At 61.8% G+C, this 11,332-nt stretch overlaps 2 protein-coding genes across 2 annotated transcripts; both read left to right on the top strand.

The window, feature by feature from the left end:
* Positions 1-2,780: 2,780 nt before the first annotated feature.
* On the top strand, positions 2,781-6,789 carry NAA40 (N-alpha-acetyltransferase 40, NatD catalytic subunit; the record flags this gene model as incomplete). Its single annotated transcript, XM_082012409.1, has 7 exons — positions 2,781-2,876; positions 3,027-3,079; positions 3,176-3,271; positions 4,212-4,370; positions 4,473-4,556; positions 4,665-4,742; positions 6,648-6,789. The coding sequence occupies exons 1-7, from the start codon at positions 2,838-2,840 to the stop codon at positions 6,787-6,789; spliced, it is 651 nt and encodes a 216-aa protein (XP_081868535.1). The 5' UTR covers positions 2,781-2,837.
* A 2,205-nt stretch (positions 6,790-8,994) lies between these two features.
* On the top strand, positions 8,995-10,822 carry STX5 (syntaxin 5; the record flags this gene model as incomplete). Its single annotated transcript, XM_082012402.1, has 10 exons — positions 8,995-9,072; positions 9,175-9,245; positions 9,353-9,408; positions 9,548-9,618; positions 9,696-9,812; positions 9,902-9,958; positions 10,049-10,134; positions 10,243-10,339; positions 10,452-10,573; positions 10,663-10,822. Exons 1-10 carry the CDS (start codon positions 9,010-9,012, stop codon positions 10,820-10,822), a joined length of 900 nt encoding a protein of 299 aa, XP_081868528.1. The 5' UTR covers positions 8,995-9,009.
* Positions 10,823-11,332: the final 510 nt, after the last annotated feature.

Raw genomic sequence — 11,332 nt, 5'->3', positions numbered from 1 at the left:
CGCCCTGAGTGTGGCTGGAGGGAACAAAGGGCTGGGGGCGGCGGGGGGACAAAGGGGCTGCTGTGGGGCTGGGGGTCAGGCCCGATGTGGGGGCCATGGGGCTGCTGTGGGGCTGAGGGGGTCGTGGTGCTGGGGTTCTAGCCCACTTGTGGGGCTGGGGAGGGCTGAGGTCTCACCCGCTGTGGGGCTGAGGGAGTTGTGGGGCTGGGGGTCTGGCCTACTGTGGGCTTGAGGGGGCCATGGGGATGCTGTGGGGCCGGGAGACCCCTTGGGGATTTCCTCCACACCCCCATTACAGGCTCCCTGGTGCTTGTACGCTGTGGGGCTGCCCCCTGCCCCACATCTCCCTGTCACCCCCCCTTCCCACCCCTCCATCCGAGGGTGCTCACCACTGTGGGGTGCTGTGGGACACAGTGGTCAGGATGGGGGTGCAGAGTGCCCTCCATTGCTGGGGGGAGCTATGGGGCAGGCAATGGGGCTTGGCTGGGGGCTGTGGACAGGCTGAAGGACTATGGGCCTCAGGGTTATGGGGTCAGGGCTCATGGGTGGGCTGTGGGGCCACTATGGGGCAGGGCTATGGGGGAGGCCGAGGACCCTGGGGCGGGGATGTGGGGCAGGGCTACGGTGAGGGCTGAGGGCTCTCAGACCACACTGTGGGGCCAAGCTATGGGGCAGGCCGAGTGCTGTGGGGCAGGGCTGTGGGGTGGGCCGAGGGCTCTCAGGTCAGGCTGTAGGGCCGAGCTATGGGGCAGGCCGAGGGCTGTGGGATCGGGCTATGGGGCAGGCCGAGGGCTCGTGGGCAGGGTTATGGGCCAGGCTGTGGGGCCGCTGTGGGGCAGACCTGTGGGCCGCGGGTTGCCGCCGCTCCCCTCAGCGAACGGGGGGGGGGGGGGGCCCCGCTTTCCCGCCTTCGCCCCTCTCAGCCAATCAGCGACGAGCCGCCTTCGCGCCCAACGGCGCCGCCACGCGCCCGCTCCCCCGCCTCTACAGCGCATGCGCGCCCCCTCACACCCCCCCGCCCGCAGCAACGCGCATGCGCGGTCCCTCTCCTCGCGCCCCCTCCCCTCGGCGCAGGCGCAGTGGCGCTGGCCGGCCGCCGGCTCGCGCGCCTCGCGCTCCTCCCCCCCCACTATTTATAGGGCGCGCTCCCGCGCGCGCCCCCTCAGTCCCCTCCGCGCCCCCGCGCCGTGAGGAGCCGCCGCGGCCGCGGTCGCCGCCGCCATGGGGGTGAGTGGGGCCTGGCCGGGCCGAGCCGGGGCGGAGCCTTTGAGGTTCCTCTGAGGCGATTTGGGGCCATGTGAGAGGATATGGGGCTTCTGTGAGGCAATTTGGGGCTATCTGAGAGGGTGGGGGGGTTCCTGTGAGGAGATATGGGGCTTCTCTGAGGTGATTTAGGACCTCCGAGGGGTTCGGTGGCTCCTATGTAGAGATTTGGGACCTTTCATGGGGATTTTGAGCCATCGTGAGGGTATTTGGGGCTCTTCTCAGGGTACTTGGCGCCCTCTGAGGCTCTTGGGGGCTGCTGTGAGGAGATTTGGGACCGTGTGGAGGGCTGTGGGGCTACTCTGAGGAGATTTGGGGCTCCTGTGAGGGGGTTTGGGACCTTTTATGGGAACTTGAAGCTCCCATGAGGAAATGTGGAACCCTCTAAGGGGATTTGAGGCTCCCCGAGGAGATCTGGGGCCTTTCTAGGGGATTTGGGGCTCCCTGAGGGGCTTCGGTGTGTCGGGGGCGGGGGGGACTCTGAGGGAGTTTGAGAGCGGATTTGGGTCTGTTGAGGGGGATGGGGGGGTCTCTGACGTGGGTGTTTGGGTTTTTGGGGGACTGTGGGGAGAGATGGAGGTTGGGGGGGCAGGGGAGGGAGGGCAGGTGTTTGGGGTACAATAGGGTGCATTCAGAGCCCCCAAGGGTTTTGGAGGTCCCTGATGGGGGTGTGGGGACACTGGGAGACCCCAGAGACCTCACTCCACCTTCACTCTAACCACAGACCCCAACTGCTGGGAAACACACAGGTTTTCTCCCTAAAATGAGCCAAAACCGGATCTTTTAGGATCTGCATCCCAGCCAGCAGCAGGTGGTAGGGAAAAAAAAACACCATTCCGACCCCAAAAACCCCTTAAATTCCCCCAAAAACGCTGACAGGTATATTTTTGTGGAGGGAGGCTTGCCCTGTCGTTCTCCCTAAACCACACTCATCAGCCTTTTTCCTGTGAAATACTGATTTTGTGGGTGTTTTGAACTTAGTTTTGCTGGAGGCGAAGCTTGGGGATCCCCAGATCCACTTTGATACCCTGCGGGTCTTCAGGGTTTGCCAGGGATTTGGAGGGATCCTGGTGGGATTGTGAGGCTCCTCTCCCTCATTTTGGGGTAAAATCGCCCATGTTTGGGTACAACCGTCCCAGCCTGTCTAATGAGTGCCAGCTTCATTGAAACACCAAAGATTTAAGGGCAAAACCCCACTAAATTTTAACTACCGTGGCAGTAACAACCATGGGGACCAGGATGCAGCAAAGCTTTCCCGCTCCCATGGAGATCGGGAGGGTTCAGCCACCCCCGTGCGCTCCTCAAAACACTCTTTTTTTTTACCCCAAAAGCACTTTTTTTGCCAGGATTTTGTGGCAAACCCCACTCCTCACCTGCAACTTGCTTATTCTTTTTTCCTCCGTGGGCTTTAATTCTTACTAATTTCCGGGCAAAACTGACCCGCTGTTGGTGGGCAGAGCTTTGTTATTTGTTAAAATAGCCATGATTTAGTGAAAATTAGCTTTTTTTTGCTGCAGAGGAAGTCGAGCAAAGCCAAGGAGAAGAAGCAAAAGCGCCTGGAGGAGCGAGCGGCCATGGACGCCGTCTGTGCCAAAGTGGAAGCCGCCAACAAAGTGAGTGTGCCACCTCTCTGGTGTGGTGAAAACTGGGGTAAAAACCACAGAATTGGTGAAAAACCCACCCCTGCTGCAGAGCTGGGCCTAGGCGGGTGGGAGCAAACCCTCCCTCCTTGTTTTTTGGGGTTGCTGTTTGGTTTCTTCCAGCTCGAAGATCCACTCGAAGCGTTCCCGGTTTTCAAGAAATACGACCGGAACGGGTGAGTGTTGCCCGTCGCGGTGTCACCGAGGCCGTTCCCGGCGCCGCCGGCGTATCCCCGGTGCCGACGCCGTTTCCCTCCCGGCATCTTCCGCAGTTTGAACGTCGCCATCGAGTGCAAACGCGTCTCCGGGCTGGAGCCCCCCACCCTCGAGTGGGCCTTCGAGCTGACCAAGGCCAACATGCAGACGCTGTGAGTCGCGCCCCACGGCCGCGGCGCGGGCGGCACAACCGTAACGCCGAGATTCCCGGTGCCGCGGGGGGTGCGCCGGCCTCTCGCCAGGCTCCGCGGCGAAACGCTCGCCTGCCATGACCCCGAAATCGTTGGGGTTGGTTTTGCTCCCACGAAATCGTGGGGGTTTTTTGTGCCCTGGAATCGTTGCGGATTATTTTTCCCCAAAATTGTGGGAGTTTTTTGCTCCACCAACATTCTTGTGTTTTTTGCCCTGAGGTTGTTGAGGGTTTTTACTCCCCGAATTGTTGGGGGAGGTGTTTTTTGGTGCCCCATAATCATTGGGGTGGGTTTTTCTTTTTGGCTCCCCGAAATCGTTGAGGTTTTGGGTTCTGCCCCCAAAATGGTTGGGGGAAAATTCTAGGGCCCCAAAATTGTTGGGTGGGTTGTTTGGGTGGGTTGTTTGGGTTTTTTTGCCCCCCAAAATGGTTGGGATTGGGTTCGCTGCCAAAATCGGGGCAGCAGGGTTCTGCGCCCAAATTTTTTTTTTTCCCCAAAATCGTTGGGGGGGGGTCCCACGAAATAATTCTTTTATTTTTTCCCCAAAAATCGCTGGGTGGGTTTTTTGCCCCCAAAATGGTGGTGGTGATTGGGATGCCCCCGAATTGTTGGGGTTTTTTTTCTCCTCAAAATCATGATTATTTTTTTTTTTCCCCTCTAAAATCATTGCAGGGGTTGTTGACCAAAAAAATTTTTGGTGTTTTGGCTTTTTTGCCCCCAGAATTGTTGTGGTGTGCCCCCCCCCCCAAATCATTGGGCTTCGAGGATTTTAGCCCCCGAAGTTGCTGAAGTTTGGCGAGGTTTTTTTTTTTTTGCCCTGCAAATCACTGTAGGGATTGCCCCCGCCAATTATTGGTGCGTTTTGCCCCCCAAATCCTTGTTTTTCACCCCAAACGGGCAGGTACGAGCAGAGCGAGTGGGGCTGGAAGGAGCGGGAGAAGCGGGAGGAACTGCGGGACGACCGGGCCTGGTACCTCATCGCCCGCGAGCCCGGCGCCGGCCCCGTCGCCTTCTCCCACTTCCGTTTCGACGTCGAGTGCGGCGACGAGGTTCTCTACTGGTGAGTACCCTCAAAAATGGGGTAAAAAAACCCCGAAAAAGGGTCTCCCCCCACTTTATAACACCGCGGGGCGGGGGGGATGGTTTTGGTTTATCCTCGCAGCTACGAGGTGCAGCTGGAGAGCAGGGTGCGACGGCGAGGGCTGGGCAAGTTCCTCTTACAGATCCTCCAGCTGGTGGCTAACAGGTAACAACTGACGTTCGTTCTTGGGGTAAAAACAGGCGATTTTGGGGCCGCCCACCCCTGGCTGAGCCCCCCCCTCTCCCCGTATCTCTCCCTCCCCGCACCCCGCAGCACGCAGATGAAGAAGGTGATGCTGACGGTCTTTAAACACAACCACGGCGCCTACCAGTTCTTCCGAGAAGCGCTCCAGTAAGCGTAAAAAAAAAAACCCCAACAAACAACCCAAAATTTGCTTGGTTTTACCCCGTTTTCCAGCCCGGGGGTGGGGAGGAGGAAGGTGGGGGGGTGGTGGGAGGGGGGGAGTTTGTCCGTCCGTCCGTCTGTAACACGTTGTTCGCACGACTGTCTTTTCAGTGCGCTGGCAACGTGCCGGGGCCGGGCGACGCGGGCAGGCGGGGCAGGGGCAGCCGAGAGAGGTGGGTGCTCGGGTCCCCCCCCTCGGCGCCAGCTCCCGGGGGAAAGCCCCTTTTCCGGGGGGTTTGAACCCATTTTCCGAGGGCTTTTTGCCCCTTTGCCGGGGGTTTTTAGCCCGTTTTCTGAAGGGTTTAGCTCCTTTTCTGGGTTTTTATCCCCTTTTCTGGGGGTTTTTAGCCCGTTTTCTGAAGGGTTTAGCCCCTCTTCTGCGTGTTTATCCATTTTTCTGAGAGCTTTTTATCCCCTTTTCTGGGCTTTTACCCATTTTGAAAGGTTTTGCCCGTCTTCTGCGGGTTTTTAGCCCCTTTTCTGAAGGGTTTAGCACTTTTTCTGGGCTTCAGCCTGTTTTCTGAGGTTTTTTTGCCCCTTTTCCTGGGGGTTTTTAGCCCATTTTCTGAAGGATTTACCTCCTTTTCTCTGTTTTTGCTCCTTTTCTGGCCTTCTAGTCCATTATCTGAAGGATTTAGCTCCTTTTCTGGGGTTTTAGCCTATTTTCTGAAGGAATTGGCTCCTTTTCTTGTTTTTGCCCATTTTCTAAGGGGTTCTATCCCTTTTCTTGGGGTTTTTAGCCCGTTTTCTGAAGGATTTAGCTCCTTTCCTGGGTTTCTATCCATTTTCTGAGGGTTTTTTCCCCTTTTCTGAGGGGTTTAACCCATTTTGAAGGGGTTTTCCCCCCTTTTCCAGGTGTTTTCCAGGGTTTTTTACCCTCTTTCCCAGGTGATTTTTGAAGCCCCTTTTCTGTGTGTTTTTACCTCCCTTTTCTGGGGTTTTTGCCCCTTTTCCCGGCGTTTTCTGGGATTTTTTTTTTTTACCCCTTTCCCAGCTGATCCCCAGGTGTGTTTTACCCCTTTTCTGGGTGATTTTGCCCCTTTTCTGGGGCTTTCTGCCCTTTTCCAGATGGTTTTACCTCATTTTCCATGGGATTTTTTTTTTTAGCCCATTTTCCGTTTGTGTTTGGTTTTTTTTAAACACTTTTTCCGGGTGTTTTTTAACCTGTTTTCCGAGTCCATCCCCTGCTTTTCTGGGTGTGTGGTTTTTTGCCTCTTTTCCAGCTATTTTTAAGGTGATTTTTTCCCCCTTTGCTGTTTTTTTTAATCTGTTTATTTGCGTTTTTTAGGCACTTTAACCCGGGGTTTTGGTGGTTTATCCATGTGGGTTTTTGGGTGTCTTAACCCTTTTTTTTTAGTGTTTATAACCTGTTTGGGGGGGGCGGGACGGACTTGTAACACTGATTTTTGAGCATTTTATTGCTTTTTTGGGGGGGCGTTTTCATGCCTTTTATTTAAATTTTCCATTTTAGCCCTGCTTTTTTGTTTATTTTGGCGGTTTATTGCCATTTTGGGGGGCATTTTAATGCTTTTGCATGTGTGTGTGATTTAACCCTGGGGGTTTTGGGGGCACTTTTTTTTACTTTAACCCCTCTTTTTGGGGCGCTTTAACCCAGTCTGCTGCATTAGTTCTATTTTGCCCCTTTCCCAGGTGTTTTAACCCATTTTTTGGATGTTTTTAGGATCTTTTCCCCTCTTTTCTGAGGGGTTTTCCCCCCCATCCCCCTCCCCTCCCTCCCTGCCCCCCCACGCCAGCCAGGGAGGGTGACATGGGGGGGGGTCGGGGTGACATGGGGGGGTTGGGGTGACGTGGGGGAGGGTCGGGGTGATGTCATCGCCCCCCTCCCCCCAGGTTCGAGGTGGACGCCGCCTCCCCCAGCGTCTCGGGCTGCTGCGGGGACGATTCTTCCTATGAGATCCTCAGCCGACGCACCAAGTTCGGGGAGAGCCACCCCCACCCCGGGGGGGGCCACTGCGGGGGCTGCTGTCACTGAGCCCTTCCCCCACCCCTTAACCAAATCTGGTGGGTTTTACCCCAAAACCAACACAGCGATGGGGGGAGGGGGACCCAGCCTGGTTGGAACACACACCCCACCCCCACACACCCCCCAGCCCCTCTCCTGTCACCCAATGGGTGAGGGGATCCCTCCCCCACCCCCCAGCCCATCCCCCTCCTTTGGGGGGGGAGGGGCAGGCCTTCATTTTGGGGCTGGAAGGGGGTTTTTGCCTGTTCTGCTTGTTTCTGGTGCCTCGCGGGAGTCGAGGCCCCTTCCCCTACCCTCCCTTTTATTTGTCTTTTTTTCCCGGCGGTTTTTGTTTGTATGTTAAACAAATAAATAATGATAAAAATAATTTGGCTTGGCGGTGGGGGAGGGGCAGGATGCCAGGGTCCCGCCCACTTGCTGCCCTGGGGAAGAGCGCCCCCTGGCGCGCTGGAGGACCGCAGCGCCTAGCCTGTGCTGGGGCCGTGTCTTGACCCCGTGCACAGGGGGCGGGGCTGCGTTTCAGGGGCGGGGCCTGAGCACGGGGGCAAAGGCAGTGTTGAGTGAGGGGCGGGGTCGTGATCGGAGCTGGTGTGTGATAGGTGGGGACTGAGCGCAGGGGGCGGGGTTGCCGTGGGGCTGGGACCGAGTGCGGGGGTGGAGCTTGAGCGGAGGGGGCGGGGCCGGAGTACCGGGGCGTTGCATGTAGGCAGGGGAGCACGCATCCACGCCTACCTCCCCGGAAGTGACGAGTGCCGTTACTTCCGCTTCCGTAGCCGCCATGCCGCTCGCCGTCCGGCTAGCCCGCTCTCTTCTGCGCTCCGCGGCCCGGCCTGGCCCGGCCCAACGCGGCATCATCTCAGGGCCGCCGGAGCAGCCGCTGGGGCCCGGGGTGAGCGCGGGGGCGGCTCGGGGGTGGGGGGAACCGGGGCGGCGGGTGACCTTGGGGGTGGGCCCAGGGCTGACGGCGCTGTGCCCGCAGGAGAGCGTCGTGGGCTTCCTCGCAATGTTCGTCGCCTGCCTGGGCCCCGCCGCCTGGGTGCTCGCCCACCTCGAGGAGTACAAGAAGCGGGAGTGAACCCCCCGCCCGCCCACCCTATCCCGCTGGGACCACGCACCGCCGGGACCACTCAGCACCGGGACCACCGGGGGTGCTGCACCGGGACCCCTCCCACATCGCCCCCCGCCGCCGATGGGACCCTTCCGACCGCTCCCCCACCCCAATAAAAGCCGCTGACGCCGCGCCCGGCTCCGCCTCTGTCTTCCCGGACGCCTGGGTCCCTCCAGCGGGGGAACGGGAGGGCTTGCGGTGGGGTCTTGGCTTGGGGAGGAGGGCTGTGAAGTTATCTGATGGCGTCACGGTGAGGTCGCCGGCAGTGGAGGGGGGCTGGTTGATAAGGGCGATGGCGGTTTCCAAGGTCGTGGCCCGGTTGCTAGGGCGGGTAGCTGTTTCTAGGGGAGGGGCCAGTTGCCAGGGGCGGAACCCGTCGCTACGGGAGAGCCGCTCCCTTCTGCCGGGCTTGGAGACCAAGGGCGGGGCCTGTCGCTAGGGGCGGGGCCCCCACTGGTGCAACTCCCTGTCTCCCGGAGGACTGCCGGGTCATAGAGTAGGCCTCCTGGAGGACTGACGGGCACTTCCGGCGCATCGCCGTGCTGCCGGCCCATAGCGTAGGACTTCCGGAGAACTAACAGTCACATGACGCGCGCAGGGAGGAAAGACGTGGCAGTGACGTCAGCGCGGCCGGTGGATCCCGGCAGTGGCGCCCGGTCAGACCCGAGTCCCGGTGAGCGCGCGCGGGGGGCGGGGCTGAGCTGGCAGCGTGCGAGTGGCCCCGCCCCTACGGGATTCTTCCCCGCCCCCCCCCCCCCCCCCCCCGCCGCCGCCACGGGCGCTGGCGTCCCCCGGGGGAGCGGAGTGGTCTGGGAGCGGGGAGGGTTCCCGGTGGCCGCGCAGGGGTCCCCGGTGCCGGTGGGGGGATCCCCGTGCCGCGGGGGAGCCCCGGTGCCGGTGGGGGGGAGGTTCCGGTGCCGCGGAGAGGGGGGGGTCCCCCGGCCGGTGCTGACCCCCCCCGGTCACCGTAGCCGCAGGTGATGAGCCCCGATGAACGCGCGGCGCCGGCACGGCTCTAAGCAGCGGGAACCGGGCGTTTACGTGGGGCCCCCCCGGACACAGGCCGTGCCCCCCCCGCCCCCGACGCCGCCCCCGGACGCCCCCCCCCCGCCCCGGACGCCATGTCGTGTCGCGACCGGACCCAGGAGTTTCTCTCCGCCTGCAAATCCCTGCAGGGTCGGCAGGTGGGTGTTTTGGGGGGTGTTTTGGGGGATGGGGGGGGTCCCCTCTGCCCCCCAACCCCGGTCTCAACCCCCCCGCCATCGCCCCGCTTCTCCCCACTGCAGGACAGGGCGCAGCCCGGCAGAACGGCCCCGGGCGTGGGGCGGCAGCGCAGCGAGTTCAGCCTCATGGCCAAGTGAGGGGGGGTCCTGGGGATCGGAGCAGGGGGTGTCGGGGTCCCCAGGGGATGGGGGTGGCTGCTGGGGGCACCCCAGCTCTGACGGGCCCCCCCCCAAATGGCAGGCGCATCGGGAAGGACCTCAGCAACACCTTCGCCAAGCTGGAGAAGCTGACGATCCGTGAGTTTCGGGGTGCGGGGTCCTTTGGGGGGGGGGGTTAGGGGCACAAGGAGGGGGCCGGGGAGGGGGCGGGGGGGTGCCCTGATGGCAGCACACCCCCCCCCCGCCCCACGCTGTGTCCCCCCTCCGGCGCTGGCAGTGGCCAAGCGAAAGTCCCTCTTCGACGACAAGGCGGTGGAGATCGAGGAGCTGACCTACATCATCAAGCAGGTAGGAGCCCTGGAGGCGGGGGGGGGGCATTAGGGGGTGTTCCTGACCCCCCCTCACGCCCCCCATGCCCCCCATAGGACATCAACAGCCTGAACAAGCAGATCGCGCAGCTGCAGGAGATGGTGCGCGCCCGGGGGGGCCCGAGCGGGCGGCACGTCCAGACCCACTCCAACACCGTCGTCGTGTCGCTGCAGGTGGGGCCGGCGGCGCTGGGGGGGGGTCCCACACACGCAGACCCCCCCCTCGGCAGCGCCTGATCCCTCCCCTCTCGTTCCCTTCCCAGTCCAAACTGGCTTCCATGTCTAACGACTTCAAGTCGGTGTTGGAGGTGCGGACGGAGGTGAGTCCTCGCCCACCCCCCAACCCCACTGCGCCCCCTCCCTGCCCCCGCCCACCCTGACCCCCCACCCCCCCGTGCCCCCCTCCCCAGAACCTGAAGCAGCAGCGGAGCCGCCGTGAGCACTTCTCCCGCGCCCCCGTCTCCGCTTTGCCCCTCGCTGCCGGTAACCTGGGTGAGTGCTGGGATTTTGGTGGGGGGGAGGGGTGTGGGGGGTCATGATTAGGGGGCTGGGGAGGGGCGGGGGTCTTTGCCCCCCACTCAGACCCCCTTCTCCCTGCAGGCAGCTCGGCGGTGCTGCAGGACGAGCAGCAGCGCGCCGGGACGGTGGCCATCGAGATGGACGCGCGGACGAGTCAGCAGCTACAGCTGATCGACGAGCAGGTGGGGGACGGGGGCACACACAGAGCCCCCCCGAAGCGATTTGGGGGTATTTTTTTGGGGAGACGACGACACAGAAACAGCCCTGATGGCCCCCGCGTCTCTCTGCCCGCAGGATTCCTACATCCAGAGTCGAGCAGACACGATGCAGAACATCGAGTCCACCATCGTGGAGCTGGGCTCCATTTTCCAGCAGCTGGCACACATGGTGAAGGAGCAGGAGGAGACGATCCAGAGGTACCGGATTCCCCCCGCGTCCGTCCGTCCGTCCCCTCGGTGTCCGTCCGTCCCCTGACGCCATCCCGTGTCGCCCTCCCCGCCCGCAGGATCGACGCCGGCGTGGAGGACACGCAGCTGAACGTGGAGGCGGCGCACGGGGAGATCCTGAAGTATTTCCAGTCGGTCACCTCCAACCGTTGGTTGATGGTCAAGATCTTCCTCATCCTCATCATCTTCTTCATCGTCTTCGTCGTCTTCCTGGCCTGAGCGTCCTCCACGCCCCCCACTGCCGCCCCCCACCCGCCCCAGCCTTGTCCCCTCTCCCCAGCCGGGGCAGACGGACTCAGTCCGTGCTCTGCGGGGCTCGGAGACGGACGGTTTGAGGGGGGGACGGGGCAGGGTCCTGCCTGGGCCCCCAACCTGCCCTTGGGACCCCCTTGTGTCCCCCCCGAGGGGCTGGGGGGGGTGCAGCAGGCCGGGCCCCTTCCTGTGGGTCCCACAAGCCTACGCCGAGGCCGGTCCCTGTCTCCGCCTGGTCATGGTGGCTGTGGACCCTCCTGGTGGGCCAGGAATCCTGGGAATGCTGCCAGACCCCCCCCTCCCCTCCACTGTGCCTCCCCAACAGGCCATGGACCCCCGATGTGGGGGGGACTGCAGACCCCATTGTATATGTGGGACTTCTGGGGAAGGGGGCTGTGGGACTCTGGGGGTCTGTAGCCCTGCGTTAAAGCCATGGGACCCCCGGGGCGGGGAACTCTGGACCTTTGTAAAGCTGTA

Source organism: Phaethon aethereus (genome assembly GCF_964289735.1).
Source record: "Phaethon aethereus genome assembly, chromosome: 37".
In the NCBI taxonomy this organism is placed as follows: Eukaryota; Metazoa; Chordata; class Aves; order Phaethontiformes; family Phaethontidae; genus Phaethon; species Phaethon aethereus.
The sequence above is the reverse complement of the archived record's forward strand: the minus strand, read 5'-3'. Positions and strand labels throughout refer to the sequence as shown.